The sequence below is a fragment of the Rousettus aegyptiacus genome, unplaced genomic scaffold (assembly GCF_014176215.1).
Source record: "Rousettus aegyptiacus isolate mRouAeg1 unplaced genomic scaffold, mRouAeg1.p scaffold_m13_p_2, whole genome shotgun sequence".
Classification (NCBI taxonomy): domain Eukaryota; kingdom Metazoa; phylum Chordata; class Mammalia; order Chiroptera; family Pteropodidae; genus Rousettus; species Rousettus aegyptiacus.
In genome coordinates, this window is record NW_023416295.1 from 4601419 (window position 1) to 4620802 (window position 19384).

The 19384-nt window shown below is 47.5% G+C and overlaps 1 protein-coding gene across 2 annotated transcripts in view; it reads left to right on the plus strand.

Annotated features, from left to right (window-relative positions):
• The window catches only part of NGEF (neuronal guanine nucleotide exchange factor), an 86465-nt gene that overhangs the window by 14102 nt on the left and 52979 nt on the right, over positions 1–19384 (plus strand). Inside the window, exons 2-3 of one of the 2 annotated variants that reach the window (XM_016134728.2) lie at positions 9199–9535; positions 13122–13236. In XM_016134728.2, coding sequence (XP_015990214.2) covers positions 9274–9535; positions 13122–13236 — 377 coding nt within the window. In that variant the 5' untranslated portion in view covers positions 9199–9273. The remainder of the gene's footprint in view (positions 1–9198; positions 9536–13121; positions 13237–19384) is intronic. The other variant, XM_016134730.2, reaches the window with a different exon arrangement.

Sequence of the window (19384 nt, forward strand, 5' to 3'; positions counted from 1 at the left end):
CGCAGAAATGTCTATTCAGTTATTTGCCCATATTTTAATTGGGTCATTTATATTTTGATTAGTGAGTTGTGCGAGGCCTTTACTCCGTCTAGACATAGGTCCCTCATCACATGTATGATTTGCGAAGATCGTCTCCTGTTCCGCGAATTGTCTTTTCCCTTTCTTGATGGTATCCTTCGAAGAACGGTTTGAAATTTCAATGATCTCTGAGTCCTTTTTGTTGTTGTGGCTTGTGCTTTTGGTGTCATACCCCCGAAATCATTGCCTAATCCAATGTCAAGAAGAGTTACGCCTGCGTTTTTTGCTAACAGCTTTATAGTGTTAGCTCTTACATCTAGGTTGTAATTTTGAGTTAATTTTTGCATATGGCGTGAGGCAGAGACTCAAGTGCATTCTTTCCCACGTGGGTATTCAGCTGTCCCAGCACGACTGGCTGACAAGACTGTTCTTTCCCATGGAACGATCTTGGCACTCTGGTCAAAAATCAATCGACCACAGAGATATGGATTTATTTATGGATCTTAGGGTCTATTCTACTGACCTATATGTTTATCTTGTGTCAGCACAACTCGGTCTGGATTACTGTCGCTGTGCAGTAGGTTTTGAAATTAAGAAATAGAAGTCCAGATTTATTCTTCTTTTTTGAGATTTTTTTTGTTTGACATCGGTCCCTTGAATTTCCATATGAATTTTATGATCAGTTTATCAATTTCTGTAAAGAAGTCAGAGGGATTTTTGGTTTGCATTGTGTTGACTATATACATCGATTTAGGGAATAATATCATCTTAACAGTATTAATTTTCCTGATCCATGAGAATGGATGTCTTTCCATTTATTTAGGTCTTCTTTAATTTCTTTCAATAATATTTTATAGCTTTCAGAATGTAAGTTTTATACTTTTTTGTTGAATTTATTCCTAAGTATTTTATTCTATTTTATAATATTGTAGGTGGAAATTTTTTCCAGATTTCATTTCTGGTTTGTTCATTCTTACTGTATAGAAATATAATTGATTTTTGAATATCGATCTTATATCCTTCTAGCTTACTGAACTTATTAGTTCCAATAGTTTTTTAGGGGCTGCCTTAGGATTTTACGTATATGAGATTATGTCTTCTGTGAATAGAGTGTAACTTCTTCCTTTCAATGTAAATATTTTATTTCTTTTTCTTGACTAAATTCTCCATCATGATGTTTATTAGTAGTGGTGAGAATGGACACCCTAATCTTCTTCCCTACCTTACAGGGACATTTTCGGTCTTTCACAATTAAGACTGATCTTAATTGTGGGGTTTGCAAAAATGCCCTTTATCAGGTTGAGGAAGTTTTCTTCAATACCTGGTTTGTTGATTATTGTTATTGTGAAACAGTGTTGAATTTTTTCAAATGCTATTTTATGTCAAGTGTCTATTGAGATGATCATGTGGTTTTTGTCCTTTATTCCATTGAAATGGTGTATTACTTATATAAATTGATTTTTGCATGCTCAACTAACTTTGCATTCCTGAGATGAATTCTACTAGCTCATGGTATACAATCCTTTTTATATGTTTCTAGATTAATTTGCTAATATTTTGTTGAGGACTTTTTATCTATATCAGTAAGAAATATTGGTCTATAGTTTTCTTTCCTTGTGATGTTTTTGTCTGGTTTTGTGATTTCCTCCATTTTTTTAAATGTTTGTGATGCCCCTTCTATCAATTAACATTTTTATAGATAAGAATTCCTTTCTAGGCTGGCCATTCTGTTTCACGCATCGATGGCCTTATGCCCCTCCCATATTCCTTTTACTATTGTAGCATTTTTATGATATTTACAAGAAGTGGACTCTCTTCATTTCCTGTGTTGCTCAGAGTGAGCGCATCATGCCCGTCTACACTGCAGATGAACTTCATAAGCATTCTATCAAAACACTCCAACGAGTTTTTCATTGGAATTTTTTTTTAATTGCAACAACACTAAAACATATTAACTTGATGAGAATTGACACGTTTTTAATTTTCCATGTTCCCATCCAAGAAAAAGCCATACTTCCCTAAACATGCAAGTCTCCTTCCATCTCTCAAGGTTTTCCCTTTATACATGGTGTTTATATTTGTTAATATTGTTATCCTGTGCTTTCTGGTTTAGTTACTACTGCTGTCTACTTTCTTGTTATTGCTGACATGTAGTGACTCTACCCGATTTTGGCCCTGCGCTGATTTCTTTGTAATTCCAATAGTTTCAATTGGTCCTTTTGGGTTTTCTGAGCATACAAATCCTATCGGCTGCAAGTCATGATTATTTCATCTTTCTTTCTAAAAACGCTGGTTTTATACCTCATTGCATTGGCCGCACCCCGAGAAACACGTTCCCAATGCTGAGAGCAAGACGCTGCTCCGGTTTTCCAGCGTTCCGGTAATCGTGACACACCAGTACTCTTTAGCATCATGAATCTTCCTCCTGGTCTCACTTTTAAAGGTCTTTCCTGAATACTGGTGTTCGATTTTGTCGCTAACCCACTGATGTGTTATACTGCATTAAGACGGCTTCATGAATATGAAATTGCCTCCGTTTTATTTAAATCACTTGGAGGACATTTTAATCAGGGAATTTAAACACCTCATTGAACAGCTCATTCTTATTCTCTATCTGACTTTTGGGGGAAAATCTTGATTTTCAAAGGTATAAACATAAAATAGCTTTTTTTTCCCTCCCATCATGGCTACCAGTTTTTCTCTACCCGAACCTCCTTCTCTGCCACACAGCAGGGCTCTTGGGGGCTTCTTAGTGAGAGCCCAGAAGTCCCCTGTCTCTTTCAGTTGTTAGAAGTGATTGATTTCCATATCGAAGATTCTGTCCTATTTATTTTTTTCAAGAGATTTATCTACTTAATTTTCAAATAGGTCAAATATCGATATACCTTTAAAAATATATATATATATTAAAAGGTATGTACTTTAAACTCTCTTTCCCTCCCAACCCCATTCCTCATTTCCCCAGGCTTTGCCCTAATAAATCAACAAATATATATGTATATTTTTAATGTTAATTTCTTGCAACTCCTTCCATAATATTTAGGCATGCTCACAAAAATTCTAATATATTTCCTCTTTGTACACTGATGGAAGCGTATTACATATTCTTCTGTTCTTGGGTTTGTTTTTGTTTTTGTTTTTGTTTTGAGGTATCCTCGGATACTTTCTTGATCAGTCTCTGGAGCTGCCTCTTTCTTGCTTTTACATCTTATTCCATTTGTGGAAAGGTTTAGAATTTTCTAGTTGGCGCGACCAGTTCCTGACAGAGACATTCTGGTGTCTTCAGTTGCTTGCTCCCAGACATGCTGCAGTGAGTCACCTGCCCACAGGCCACCCGGCCCACATGCGAGCAGATCGGCGGCCGAATTCCTGCTGATGAGAGAGATCGCAGGGCCGAAGCGTATTTGTTTTTCACTTTGATAGACACCGCCAAACGGAATCAGTGATGGGGCACTGCCTGTTCTTCCTCAGCTTCGCCAATTGCTTTTCAAACTTTTGCTATCTTGTCAATTATCAAGTGAAGGATCTCGGGGCAGTTTGGATTTTCGTTCCTCTTATGAGACATGAAGTTTCTGGAAAAAGTCCCATTGTCTACATTTTTCTGCCTTCCCTGTGCCCTGCCCTTGCCTGCAGGCTTCTTCCGCGGAGTCCCTCCAGGGGACCACTGTCACCCTCGTCACCCTCGCTGACTCGGCTCCATCGCACTTTGCCGCCTGTGATTTATGCTCCACTCGTGGTCCTTCTTGTCCCTGTGGTTGTCATTAACCATTTCCCCAACGGGACTATCTAGCTTGTTCTTCGAGCCTCTGGCCTTCTTCTTCCCTTGCGGGCTTCCTTCCTGTTGCAGATATGTGTGTAACTAGATGGCTGTAGATGTAGACCCCACCGTTCCCCGGCATTTGAATACCTTCTTATAAAGAAGAAACGTGCTCAACCTGTCTGGACCACTGTCCAGTTCCCCGGTTTAAAATCAATTTCGTCGACTTCTGTGGCATCCTCAGGAAGAAGCTGCTGCTCGCACTTGGTCGGTCACAGTCTGCTTTGTCCTGTACATGGTTTTGTCACTGTGTCTGACCCGCTCTCCATCTCGTGTGTGAGCACCCCAGCCTGCGATGCGGTATAACTTCTGGTGGCGCCAGGCGGTGGGAAGAGGGTGGCCACAGAGCCAAGAGGCCTGGACACGGCTTGGCTGGAACTCAGCAGCCACATGGCCTTGAGAATGCTTCTCGCCTCACAGCGCTACAGCGCTCTGGACGCTAAAGCGATGTGGCTTGGTTTAGAAACAGTTATTGTTTAGTCGCCGCTCAACGAGTCAGTACCGTAATTAGTATCCAACCTTGCATGTTGTGTTCTGGTGAGTTCGGATCCCGTCACAATGAACTATTTTCACGTCCAGTTTCCTGATGCCAAATGCGCCATCCCTCTCTGATCTCAGACCCGCTTCTCCCTCAGATTCCCGATTTTCCCCCCAGGGTATCAGTTCAAAAGCCTTGAAGGACACGCGAAGTTTTTCTTTACTCTTCTCCCTCTTGAGGCAAAAGGCAGCCGACGAATCCCGTTTGGAACTTTGCATTCCACCACCCCAGAGCTCGCCAGGCGGCTCCTTCCGGCCTCTGCTCTACTTCTTGTCGGAGAGGCCCCCCCACCTCCGCCCCCCACAGAACCTGGACCCGGCTCTGTTCTGCACAGCTGCCCTTCCCGCTCACTGGAGAGTCCCCATCCACCCCTTTAGGCGCCAAACCCATCACTTTCTGCACAGTGTTGGTTCCTCAAGGACCCCCCCCCCCTTTTCCCTCACAGCTCTGGGGGAACCACCCCCACACCTACTGAAGCCAACACTGCCCCCATGTGGCCACGATTAGATGGGGCTTCCCTGCAGCGTGCAGGGCGTCTAGCCGGGGCCTGGAATTCCCCCTTCCCATCCTGCTTCTCCTCGCCACCCGCTCCCCAATTTCTGAACGTCCACTTCGGATTCTCCCAGCACCCTGCTCCCCTCTCTTCGGGTATTCCGTTTCCTTCCTCTCCTTCGTTCACACTGAGAACAGCGAGATGCTCCCAGCGGCGCCTCCGGGGGCGACGGCCGCCCTCTTCGGGGTCACCTGACCTCCCCCCTGTTCTACAAGGGCCCCGTGTCATGTCTGCGATTCTCACAGCGCGGGTCGGCCCCACGGCAGAGCGTCGTCCCAGCCGGCTGTCCCGGCTCCCGTCCTCGCTGGGGCTTTTCTCCCGAACCAGAAATGTCCTCTGTTTCCCCCTCTGCTACCTAAAATCCTCCTCCGTAGCTTTCACACCTTGCTCGATAAAACAAAACAAAACAAACCCAAGCTCCATCCAGCAGCCCCCACCCCCACCCCCGAGCCCAAGGCCCCAGCAACAGGCGCCAGCCTCTGGGGTGTTCTGACTGACCAGGGAGTGAAGCTCCCGCACCCGGGAGTCCCCACAATCTGCTGCTCACCCCGAATCTTTCCCGCAAAGAACGCTCCTTGTTCTTAAATTGCCTCCCTGCCTTGTGGCATTTGCTCCCTCCCGTGGCCTGGATGCAGGCCAGGCCTGGTCTTACCAGGCCACCCCGGCACTCGGGGGCGCCTGCATCAGAGTGGGTGCTCAGCTCCCTTGTCTGGATCCACCGCACGCACTCAGCCCCAGGGGGAGCGGTTCTCTCCCCCCGTCTGTCTTCCACCTTCCTTCCCTCCCCCGCTTCATTCTCTTGTACAGCGGAGGGATGGTACTGGCCTCAACCCCCTCTCGCCCCCTCTCCTGTCACCCCCACCTCCCACCTGCCTCGGCTGTGCCCCCATCAGGACTCCTGTCTGCCTCTGACCTGGGGCAACACTGCCCAGACCTGGCCAAGCGTGGGGCAGCACTGGGGGCTCCCCAGTGGCCCTGCTCCTGCCCCCGAACACCTCAGAAGCCCTGGCCTAGGGGACATGCCCCCTCTGCTCACGGTGTCACCATCTCCCCGCCCCCAGCATCTGACGTTTGTGGCAGCACCCCCCTCCCCGCCCCCCAACCTTCCCTCCTGTGTTCTGACTTCCTAGGCCTCTGACTCATGCAAGGAGGCCCCTGGCCTGCAGCCCAGCGCCGGGAGGTTTAACAGCAACTCCCCACTCATGTGCCCAACGCCAGAGAGCTAGCCCCAAAAGAGCGGACCAGAACCCCGACTTCTGCCCGATTCCCCCAGGCCAGCCGCCAGCCATGGCCTCTTTTGACCACATCACATGGGCCTCAGGCTCTCCCAACAAACACATCAGACAGACAAGGTGTGACCCTCACCCGGGGCAAGTTCCAGGGCTCCCTGGCCTGCAGCTTCCTCACCTATAAAACGGGGGTGATCATTGTATCCTCCTCATGGAAGGAGCCCGCCCATTCATTCGTCGTCATAAACCGTGTCTGTGCTGTGTGTGCCCAGCACCAGGGATGGCAATGAGCAAAACAGCCCAAGCGCTGCCCCTCCGGAGCGGCCTGGGCCGAGGCGCGTGGGCAGGCGCGGAGCAAGGGCAGAGACTCTTCCGGCACGTGCCAGGCAGCCAGCAGTGCTTGCCGTGCGAGCGAGCGAACGAATGAATGAATGAATGAATGAATGCCGTGCGCAGGCAGCTTCACCATAAGCCCGCCTCCTTCCAATCACAGAGCCGCCTCTGGGGGGTCCACCCTGAAGCCACCCAGAACAGGAAGATGCGGGCCTTAAAGACGAGTTTCGGAAGCTCATTAGAAGCCTTGGGGACGCTGTCAGACTTTCCAGCCGTCCGCGGATAAAGAGGAGTTGGAGTGATGATCAAAATATTTCCGGTTCAGAATACATCTGCCCGAAATAAGCAATAATTGAACAGCACTAGAGTTGTCTTTCAGAGTTTCACAGATTCTGTGTGTGCGCGCGCATGCGTGCGTGTGTGTGTGTGTGTGATGGTCTTTAAAATGCTCCCCATCCCTGCCACCGCTCCTCCACAAACCACCGTGAGTCACCGATCCCATTATTCCTCTCACACAGTCCCCACCCCGCCACCACCGGGCTTAGGTGCTCGCCTGCCACACCCGGGTGATACCACGGTGGTACCTGCCCTCTGGCATGATTTGGAATACATTGTCTCAGGGTTTTAGAGCCCACTTGTTTAAAGGAAGTGACAGGGAGGGTTTGAGAGCCATCCCCAGGGCACTTGTCATTCCCTCCAAGGACTCCCTGAGCCTCCCCACATCACAGAATTTGGGAGCTAATTAAGGAGCCCCGGAGAACACCCGCCCAGCCGGGCGTTTCCTGGGAGGAGAACTGAGGCCCTGACTGCCCAGCATAAGTAGGTGATGACAGGCAGCAGGAGAGGGGGCCTCGAACCCAGGCGCCCTGGCTCCGGGCCCGGCGCCCTTCACAGTACATGGCGGAGGCCTCCGCGAGTTCACAGCGCTGCACAGGGAACCCAGGCCGTGGGTGCGGACAGCTCCGGGCGGAACGAGTCTCCGATGCAGGGCGCCAACGTAAGGAGGCCGGACGCCCAAGGCCGCACACGGCCCAGCCCGTCCACATCACGGTCAGGACGGATGGACGGTCGCCAGGGCCTGGGGGGCACTACAGGGAGCACGGGGAAACTCAGGGGTGAAGGGGTGTCCCGTACCTCTGTCGGGCGGTGGTTACGTGAACGGTTCGCGTGCGTCAGAACTCAGAACCATACACTGACAAGGGAAAAACCTACCGCATGCGAACTATACCTGAATCTTTTAAAAAGCAGCCTAAAATAATAATGCCGAGCATGATGATGATGATGATGATGACAGTAACCCTGAACGCCAAAAGGCAGTCTATGTTTGGGACCAGGGCAGGGGGCCTTCGAGACGTCCAATGGTCAGAGCAGGGAGAAGCCCCGTCAGCTTTAGTGGAGAGTCTCCTACTGCAGACTCTCCGGGGAGGTTTTCCATCTTGGCTTTGTCCTTATTTCCTCGACCGGCAGTGGGTGGCAGTGGCCTGTGGCCTGCCCAGTCCCTAAGGCCCACCACCCGCTGTTGGGACAATGCTCCCCATCCCTGCCACCGCTCCTCCACAAACCACCGTGAGTCACCGATCCCATTATCCTCTCACACAGTCCCCACCCCCGCCTCCACCGGGCTTAGGTGCTCGCCTGCCACACCTGGGCGATACCGCGGTGGTACCTGCCCTCTGGTCTCAGCCTCTCAGGCCAGCCTGCCCAGGGTTCCTGGGATTCTGCCACCTTGCCACTCACAGTCATCAAGGACGAGGCAGGGACCCAGTTCAGAGACCTCCACAGAGCGGCCACGACACAGTCGCCCCCTGTGTCACCCGCCCCTCTTCCACCACAAGACCCCGCCCCACATGCTGCCCCCGATCAGCTCTAGGCTGAGAGTGCCCTCGGGATCAGGGTCGACGCCAGTGGGAGGCACGGAAGGCAAGAGAGAGGAAAGAGGGAAGTCGGAGTCACCAAACCCTAAATTCTTCACAGCCCCTGTCCCGACACCTCCAGTGACAGGGAAGCCACTGCTCCCCAAAGTAGTAGCTTCACCTTTGGACAGGTCTGAACCCAAAGCTGCCTTCGCCCTTGGTCCACGCCCTCCCAGCCCCAGGGCTCAGCGAGCCGATGACCTCATTCTTCCTGAGTCCTCTCTGCCCATCCTATCGGGCGGGTCTCCACCAGGGAAGGGAGTCCCCCACCCATCAGGCCAGGACACACACCTCTCGCTCTCTCTCATTCTCTGACGTGGCCCAAGGACAACCTAGCTTTGACTGTAACCACACCCCCTGCTGACTCAGGTGCTAGGACCTGTCGCTAGCTGGCAGCCCTTCCTTCTCTTCCCAGGGCTCCTTCTTTTGGGTCCATCCATTTTCCTTCCCCTTGATTCGGGTTTCTGGAGTTCCTGTCACTGTTTTTCGCTTCTCTTTTTCTCTTGAATTATTCAGAAAATGTTTACTCGAAAATTAGTTAGACGGGCCACGCAAAGCATTTTCCCCAAAAGCGCATCCTATGAATGGAATAAACAAACCTCGATTGTAAAATGAGACATGAATGCATCCAAATTGCAGTGGTTAAACTGCAAAATTCACTGAAAAAGATGCAGTCGCAAGGATGTGCAAATTACCTCAAATTTCATCAGCTCTGAATGGGAGTGGAAGATCATACTCTGAATGGAATATTCAGCCTGATGACCCTGACTGAAAAGTGTTCTCTTTCTATTCTAAAGCACTCAAAACCGGCGAAGTCTGGGGAGCTCACTCATCTCCAGTCATCCTGTTGAGAGACGGTCAGGTCTGTTCCCATGGAGACCAGGTACTCCGAAGATGTGGAAGAGCCCCGGGAGAAGTCTGAGAGTGGTTCGTGGGAAGTCGATGAACCCGCCAGGGTAAGACCTCAGTTAGGCTCGGAAGAAGAAAGGATGCCCCACGCCGATCCGATCAAAGACAAAGAACCCCGCAGATACGTCCCGATTCAGAGAAACTCTATCTTCAATCACACCGTGAGACTCAAAATCAAAGACAAAGCCAGAGATGCTCGGGAGCCGAAGGCCGGGCTCACGGCAGGTCAGTGCCAGGGACAGCTGCCTCGGCGGCTGCTGTCTGTCTGTCTGTCTGTCTGTTTGTTTGTTTGATTTTTGCACCCACCTGGAATCATTAGAGATGACAGGCCTGAATTAATTGAAATAATCAAGGGTAGGTCCAACAAGGTGGAACTTTTTGAAGCCGTTATCTAAAGAACTCAAATTCCCGCAATATGATGGTATGGATACTTCAGGAAAGAGTGTCGACCCAAATTACACAATAAGACTGGCTTTTATTTTAAAAAGACTTCTGGTTTTAGGACTCAGCAGAACACCCCCGGAGGTATATACGCATCTCAGGGGAGAGGAGGCTTAGAGCGGTCCACGTTTGGGGGCGTCGGGGAGCGCGAGGCTCTACTCTAGCCTGTTCTCTCTCTTGTCGCCGTCATGGCCAGAGTTTCTGAAAATGCATGCGATCAAGACCTTGGGAAGTCCTTGCAGCAGGCGCCCTTCATCTTTGAAACTAGTTCCTGGTACGTTTTATCTGCTCGAAGTGTATTTGTTGAGCAGAATAAAGCTCAGAAACGTTTACGAATGGGGGTGTCAGAGCTGCAAGCTCCTTTCCTTGTGACTTGCTCACACGGCTGCGAAGACAGCATGCTGGGGTTGTGGAGCACGTGACTGTTTCCTCGTCCCTGGGATAAGGCAGCTGCCACCAGACAGACAGTATGCTGGAGGTGGCAACCCCCGCTTTAGATCCGGGGGTTTCGTTAACTCGATCAGTCATAACTCCTTCTTTAAACTCTGTATCAGGTAGCTTTTTACCACTTTTTAAATCACCCACAAAACAGAGAGACAAAACAACGTTTATTATTTCCTATTGTTCTGGGGTCGATTGGGAAGCTCCTCTGTCTGGGCCACTTTGACCTCTGACACCAGCTGGTGGCTTATCTGAAGGTCGAGGAAAGCCTCACTGGCCGCTCTGGTTGGCCCAAGAGAGCCTCAGCTGGGACTGCTCCCCTCTGCTCCACGCGGTCTCTCAGCCTCCAAGAGGCTAGCTAGAGCTCGTCCACACAGCAGCAGGCTTCCCTGAGCCCAAGAGCAGAAGCCACCGGGCCTCATGAGGCCTGGACTCAGGACTTCTGCCACATTGCGGGGGTCCGAGCAGCTCACAGGGTCAGCCCAGGGAAAAGCAGATGGAGAAACTGACCACTGTTTGATAGGAGGAGCGGCGAAGACTTTGGGGTTGTCTGGATCCACCACAAACACTAACGGGATCACGTGCCGGGTACCGTGCACACGAGAGAAATACCCCTGACACACTGAAGCCGCGGAAGCGAGGAAGTTGGAACTCTACATCACTCCTCCAACTTCGTGGGGGGGTGGAGATTTTCCGCAAACTAAACAATTCACAGAAAAGAGAGAGTCTCCGCCCTCGAAGAATCCACAATGTTGTCATGACGTCAAGGTGTCACAGTCTCTGAGAGAGGTAAAGGCAAAGAACTAGGCCCCCTCTGGGAGGAGTGGGAAGGTCCCCGACAGAAGGTGATATTTCAGATGAGAACGGAAGGGTGGGACAGGGCCAGAGAGAGAACAGGAGCGAACCCGGCTGGGCCCGTGTGGAGACCTGCAAGCGCGGCGGCTGTGCCCGGCAGGCCTTTCGGAGGTTCCCTTACTGTGCCCATCTTACAGGTTTAAAAAAAGAACAAACCGAGACCCAGCGAGATGAGGTCACTTGCCCTAAAGCACGTGGCTAGTGAGTGGTGCCACCTGACCTGGGTCCAGGTCCTTCTCCCGAAGCCTGTGCCGAAGGAGAAGGTGGTCGGAGCAGCCACGCATGTCATTTTAAATTGTCTAGTGGCTGCATTTAAAAAGTAAAGAGAAGTGGGTAAAATTTATTTAGCAATGCCTTTTATTTAATACGATGCGTCCGGATCATCATTTCCCCGTGTAGTCGATCATCGATATAAAAAGACGTTTTGCAATCTTTTTTGCACCAAGTCTTTGAAATCTGTTTATGTTTTATACTTTACAGCCCCTCTCAATTTACATGCTGCATTTCCATTGGAAATAACTTGATCTGGATTTAGATTTCATAAAATGTACAGTCAGAAAACTAGATTTACATATCGAGGTTGTTCAAAACATCCTTAAAAGTTGTCCAATAACCGAATCAAGTACCAGTTTGTATTTAAATTTAAATTGAATTAAATTTTAAAATGAAGAATTTGCTTTCTCAGTCACACGAGCCACACTCCAAGCGTGTGACAGCCACACGTGGTCAGCAGCTGCGCAATCGGACAGCGTGGGGTTAGGTGGCTGCAAGCAGAGAGGAAGGCAGATACGGCGGCCCCTGGGCAGCGGGCGGGGGTCTCTCTGGGCAGGAGAAAGGGTGGGTGTGGGGCTGTGTCTGAGATGGGGCCGGGGAGGGAAGAGCCTCGAGTCGGAAGCCTCCGAGCCAAGCGGAGAATGCCACGCCCACGGATGCCGTTTATGTCCAGACCAGAAACATTTCCATCAGACTCACAGTTGTATTTCTAAAGTGACCCCCTCACTTCTGTCCCTTGGAATTAACTCCCCAGCGCAGCCCGGCACTTCCTGATCCAGAGTCCGAGGTTAAAAATGGTGTCCTCTGCCTCAGTGGGGGGTCAGATGGAACGGGCCACCTGGCATCAGGCTGCTGTTGACTTCCGGTTCGTTGGAAGCAAAAATAGACATATTTCTTTGTCTTAAATAATTTTAGGAATATGAGTTAGTCATGAGACTTACTCCTCTTCCCAGGGGACAGACAGATGGGTCATAAAGATGCGACAGCTAAGTAAAAGGCGGCTGGGATGTCTGTCTTTCCACGACTGGAAAATGAAACGGGCTCTGCAAGAATCTACGACAAAATAGAACACGAGAAGCAGCGTCGATTTCTTTTTCTTTTTTTTCTTTTTTAAAGTAATCCGCTACCCGGTTAAAGCAGCCCCACACTCTGCGTTCACGGGTCCGGAAGGTGAGGATGCCTTCCCATGGTCCCAGTCTGTGACTTGGGTCCGGAAGGTGAGGACAGGCCGCGTTTCATCTGCTAAGCGAGCATCCTTTCAGACTCGAGCACTGACTAACGACCTCACCTGCGGGCCAGCAGACGCTCTACCGGAAGTAACTTACTATTGTCTGGGATCAATTAGGTGTCAGACGTTGTAAAGTTAGGCATCAAGAGGTTGACAAGCCGCAAGTGATTTTTGTCCCGTAGAAACAATAACACCAAGGGCGATGGTTTTCTTGCCGTCTGAGACATTAACCAGGCTCGTTTCTAAGTTGGCAATCATCATTTCCAAGTTCCTTTTTTCCCCGCTGACTATGGATGCGTGTGCGGATGTACTTGCGTGGACGCGCGTGTGTGTGTATGTATGTGCGTGTGTATGAAGTTCCCTGTATATAATTATAATTTTCGTAGCGATGTCATCCCAGGTCACCCAATACAAGCTAAAGTGTGGCAAATTCCCCAGGGGCTCGAGAGGAGGAACATCCCTCTTCCCTCCCCCTCCTCCCCCTCCTGAAGTGACAGCCACGACTGACCAGACAATTGCCTGAAAAGGAAAGATGCACATTTTCTAATTCGCTACATTTCTTAAATGTCACAGATTCACTGGAAAATGGGAAATCTCTAAAAGGGCCGCGGACCTTGAATTTACCTCAGAGCGGGATGTCTCTTTGCCGAATACCAACACGGACAGACCCAGGAGCCCAGAGAACAAGGTGAGAACCGCGAGTCACGAGGCGGCGGGGGGGGGGCCGGTCACGACAGGATGCAGCAGGGACCATTGTGCAAAGTCTCGATGGGGCTACACGGGTATCCTGTGTTTCGTTTTGTTTTTTTTAAAGGCGACGTTTAGTTGCTCATGTTAAAAAAAAAAAAAAAATCTCCACAATTTCCTTTTAAAAAAATAATCCCATTGCTACCTTTCTGTCACGAAACTAGGAAATTGTCGCTATTTATTACATACATTGAGAAGTAGAAAAGAAAAATCATCGTATCACCACCACCCAGATAAGTTTCAATATATTGTACTTGTTTCAAGTCTTTTTTCTATATTCTTTATGCACGTTATCTCTTCATAAACCAGGATCTTACTATAAATCCAGCCTTGCGCACTACTTAATACTATATGAGCAAACACTTCTGCACGTTACCAAATCTTTTTCTACACAATCATTTAGTGGCTATAAAAGTCTATAGTACAATTGGACTGTGATTTATTAATCGTGCTCCTGTTGCTGGATGTTTGGCTTTGTGTTGGTTAGGACCGAATTTAGCCACTTGCTACAAAACAAACAAAAACAACGATAACAATAACACGGCTTAACGTGACAGAGGTCTATTTAGCTCTGGCGAGAAAGAAGTCTGGGGGTTTGCTGCAGCAGCTCCTTCATGCCTTCGGGGACCTCGGCTCCTTCCGACTTCTACTCTGCCATCTATCAAGATGCCTGCCGGAGCTCCGGCCATCACAGCCATAGTTCAGGTGGAAAGAGGAAGAAGGCCAGGGAAGTCGGGGGGGAAGGAGGGAGGGTATATGCCAGCCTAATCTGACCTTCTTTTAAGGATCTTCCTTGAAGCCCATCCAACAATTATTGCTTATGTCTCATTGGCCCAAACTGGGTCACATGGTCACTTCTACCTGCGAGGGAAACTGGGAGATGTATATATTTTTTTAAACTAGGTCTGTTTCTGCCTCCAATAAATTGGTCTCCAATAAATTGGAAGAAAGGAGAATGAACACAGGGGAGGCGGCAGCCATCTCTGACCCAAGGGAATCTCGAATTTCTGCTATTTCGTAAGCCACACTATCAGTATTATTGTGATAAAATCCAGATGCCCATCCCTCATTATCCTTAAGCTAAATTTTTAGAAACTTCACACTCTCTACAAATCCCTAGGTGGTTACGGGGAAATAGTGTCCCCATATCTGTGTTGAGGAAGTAGGGACTGGGTATCTTGTCCCAGAACCAGGTGGTAAGGCATCCTTCTGCTTTCCTGCTCTTCTTTGTCCATAGGGCTTTGATTGATTGATCGATCGATTGATTGATTGACTTAAACAAGGACCTATTTTACTTATAGTTATATATTAAGGGCAACTGCTTCTGGTTGCCTCTGATTTGGCTTAGGCCCCAAGAACCAAGAACAATACCATCAATATCCGACCACCTGACCAGGGTACAACGAACTGTCCGAATCTTGGGCATATGGCTGGCCTTCTTAACGACGTGTCTTCGCATGACAAACAGGGAGAGAAAGAAGCTCTGGTCTTTTCCTCTTCCTGTGGGTCCCACCCCCACGACCTCACTTAAGCTTCATTATCCCCCAAAGGTCCCATAGCTAAATACCATCACATTAAGGGTTAGGATGTCAACATATGAATTTGAGATTGGGGATAGAATTCGGTCCATAGCAACGAATGTTTATATGCTTATACACCCACTTGACCGCCAACCAGACTAAGATACAGAATATTTTCACTGTGCCATGAGGTCTCATAAGACCCCCATTCAGTCAATATCCAACCCTCTCAGACATAACCATGTGACTTCTCTCACCATTAGATTAGTTTGGCTGGTTCTTGAACTTCTTATAAATGGGACCACAAAGCGAACTCTATGGTGTCTGACTTATGTGGCTCAACATAATGTTTTTGAGATTCATTAATGTATGTGCATCAGATTGTTCTTCTTGTTGCTCAGAAATATTACCACGATTTGCTTATCCATCCTTCTGTTGGTAAATATTTGGGTTGTCTCCAGTTTTTGACTACTATAAATGGAATTGCTGTGAATGTACTTAGACGAGTCTTTTTGTGGGTGTATGCTCTCATTTCTCTGGGGAGTATACACAGGAATGGAAGCTCTGAGTCTTAAGATAGGTGTATATTTAACTTTATTAGAGAGAGCCAAAAAATTTCTCAAAGTGGTTATACTATTGCACACTCCTACCAGCAAAGTATCCGAGTCTCAGTTGCTCCAGGGCCTGGCTAATGCTTGGAATAGTCAGTCTTCGTAGCTGTATCCATTCTAAGATATTGTGGTTTCTCACTGTGTTTTTAATTTGCATTTCCCTGATGACTAATGAGGCTGAACACTATTTCGTATGTTTATTGACCATTAGTGTGTCTTCTGTTGTGGAGTTTCTATTCACGTCATTGCTCTCTATCTATCTATCTGTCTATCTATCTTAATTTCATGGATTTCTTATATATCTTGAATACAAGTCCCGTGTCAGATATATACATTGCAAATAGCTCCTACCCATTCGTGGGTTATCGTTCGACTTTCCTATCTTTTAATGAGAAGAAATTTTTTTATTTCAATGGCGACTAATTTATCATTTAAAAAATTATCGTCCTTTTCTGTCCTAACAAATATATAACTACTTCGAGGTCATAAATATATTCTCCTATGTTTTTCTTATGGAAGTTTTATACTTTTAGCTTTCCCACTTAGGTCTATGGTCCCGTATGCATAAGAGTTGCTCTAATGTCAATTATTGCAAAGACCTTATGTTCGCCCAATGCATTGCACTGGTATTTTTTTTTTTTTTTTGAATTTCACTGACTGCAGATACACAGGTTTTTTTCCAGACTTTTATTCTGTTTCATTGGTCTAATTGTCTTCCTTAATGCTTACATCACACTGTCTTAAATAACTGTAGCTTTATGCTAAGTCTTAAAATCTGCTAGCGTAAGTCCTCCTACTTTGTTCTGTTTTAAGATCATCATGGCTATTTTAAGCACTTTGCATTTCCGTATAAATTTTAGAATCAGTTTGTCAACGTCTACTCCAAAAGGAATCTGTTAGGATTTTGGTTAAGATTGCATTGTCATTATACAAAATTCGGAGATCATCGACACCTGAATATTGGCACCTTAAATTGTTTGATCTACGGACATGTTTTAACTTTCTATTTATTTAGTTATTCCTTAAATTAATCCAGCAATAATTTGTAGATTTTAGTACAGAAGATTTGTACATATTTCTATTACATTTCTTCCTAAGTATTTAATGCTTTCGATTCTATTTTAAATGCCACTGTTTTGTAATTTCATTTTTCAATTGTTTGTGGGAAGTCTGTTTAAGAACAATTAATTTTTGCATGATCAGTTAACAGCCTATGACCTTGACAAATTCACTTATTAGTTCTATTCGTATATTCCTTCAGATTTTCTGTGCACACAATCCTGCCATCTGTGAACTAAGACAGTTTTAGTCCTTTCTTTCCAATCTCCTTGCCTTCTACTTGTGTTTTCTTGCCTAGCGGCACTGATGAGGACTTCCATGATGACGCCAAAGAGAAACAGTGAGAGTAGATACCTTGTCCCATTCCTCGGTCACTGTTGCTTCGCTTGCAGAGATCAGAAAGTCACTCAAATGTGTTCGAGTTCGGGGTGGGGTATTGTAAGGATACTGGAATGCCGCAGAATCCAAGTATAAGAGATAAATCCCAGGTTCTAGTGCCAGAAATCACTTCGTACCATAAAAGTACCAGATTGGTACACACACACACACACACACACACAAACACAGAATAGAGCACAAACATGTGCTTTTGTAATTGATGTTTCTATATAAAATTAAACTACATTAAAAAATTTTACATGGGGGATGTGGTTCCATAGCGTAGCGGTTAGCATGTCTACTATACACGCAGAAGGTCCTGAGTTCACACCCCAGTAGAGCCACAGTCCAACAGTCCAAGGTCTATGGCCATGCCACCCTGAACAAGCCTGATGTCTGACCTCAGAAGCTAAGCAGAGTCTAGCCTGATTAGTACTTGGATGGGAGACCACCTAGGAAGACTAGGCATAAAAATAAATGAATGAATAAATGAATGAATGAATGATAGATAAATAATGGAATTTTACATGGGGCTAGTTTTCTGCATGAACCAAGCAGGTTGATGCTTCTTAAAATACTTTTCACTGACTTCCGACAAAAAAACACCTTAGTCTTCCCCTGCGAAGCAGGAGTTCTTCATCGTTCCACACATGGTCAACCTGCGTTAGATGTGAGTCACCCCGGACTGACTCAGTGGGGCAGCCAGATACGACCTCACGAAGTGTGACCAGCTCTGCTCCAGCTGGTCCCATCGGACCTTCTCGATTACTAAATATTGTGACTATGATCCCTGGATCCATCTCCAACACGGTCATTGCCACGAAATCTGTCGTAGCCACCGACGACTCGTGCATACACGGTGTCTTTTGCACACTGATTCGGGGCAAGGCCTAGTTTCCACGTGGGAAACTGTAAGTGTTTTCGTGGGAAATGTACCACAGCCCTGGGGGCAGCCTGTCAGATGTTCGTACACGCGAGTTTGGGTTGTTACTGGGAGTGTCTTATAGTCTTTACAATCTGGAAATGCAGGAAGCAAACATTGAGTCACCGTGGGCTGGGGGCTGCCTCCGTGACTCAAAGAAACTGTTAGTGGGTTTCGCCATTACTCAGTCATTTGGAGCAAAATAGGAGCTGAAGAAACGCAGCCTGGCTTTTCTGAATCTGCTGATTTATAAGAAAGTACGGGACAGAAAGGAAAAGGTGAAACCACACGGCGCAGATACGATTAGCAAAATACAAACAGGACGAATTACCCGATTTCTCAGCAAGGCGCAAGGAGGAAACAGGAAAGAGAGGGGCCAATGCAGAGACGAAAGCAGTGTCTCCCGTCGCCATGTGTCGGCTTATTCGAACTGTGTTTGACACAAACACAGTGCGAGGGGAGGTTTAGAAGACCGTCAGGGAAATTTGAGCATGGATCAGCTATTTGATGAAGTTAGAAAAATTGTTGATTTTTTAGGGATGTAAAGGTATCGTGGTTAGATTTTAAGCCCATATCTTTCAGAGATACATTCCGAAATAGTTTGGATGAAATGATATGATGTCTGGGATTTACTTCAAAATAATCCATGCCCAGGAAGGAGTGGGTGGGAGCTGAGATGGAAGAAGAGAAGCCAGGAGTCTTTAACTGTCGAAGCTGGTGATAAGTGTTTGGGGCGTTCACTCTACTTTTCTGTCTACTTTAGCATATGTTTGAAATTTTCCATAATAAGAGTTTAGTTTTTATCATGTTCATTTTTTTTGAAAGCCATTTAAAAAAAAAAAAAAGGCAAGAGCTGAAGTAAAGAGACCCTCAGAACCTCCCCCCCAACCTTCCACCCTCCTGCCCAGGTCCCCTTTTGCCAAGAGGTTGGGCAGAATCGTCAGTTCTTATCATGGTATCCAAGGGGGCCCGGGATGTAGCCTCCTTGAAGCAAGACCATGGCAAGTTTGGTTGCCTCCTGAGCACTTGGTACACGGCTAACACATTGGAAGCACTCAATATTTGCAAATGATGGATGAATGGTTGATGAATGAGTGAATGAATGGGTAGATGGATGGATGGATGGTTGGATGGATGGATGGATGAATGAATGCAGATTCCCTAGAAAGAGGTTGCAACCTGGAAACTCAAAGACCTCTTGAAGGCACACCTGTGCAGACTGGCCCAATACTGGCCCGGGACTGAGCAGAACAAGCCAGGTCGCAATGCCACAGGGTTGGGTCAATCTCCCTGCATCCCTGGCAGGAATGCACCGTCTCTTATTTGGAGACATCTGCCTGCTCAACTGCCTTTTGGAGATAACCCACTTCTCTACCCTCACCAGTAAGACAGGAGAACCAGTGCCCTCGGCAACAGAAATGCGAATGGAGCATCAAAACTCAGTTTCCTCTCTTTACTTTATGAGCGGAGGCCCTGGCAAGGCCCAGCCAGTCCGTGGACCACCAGCAAGGGCTCTAGAGCCGTTGAACGGTCTTGGGCCGTTGAACGGTCATGGTGATGGCAGAGGTCTGGATGTTCTATCTCTGACTTTGTTACTAT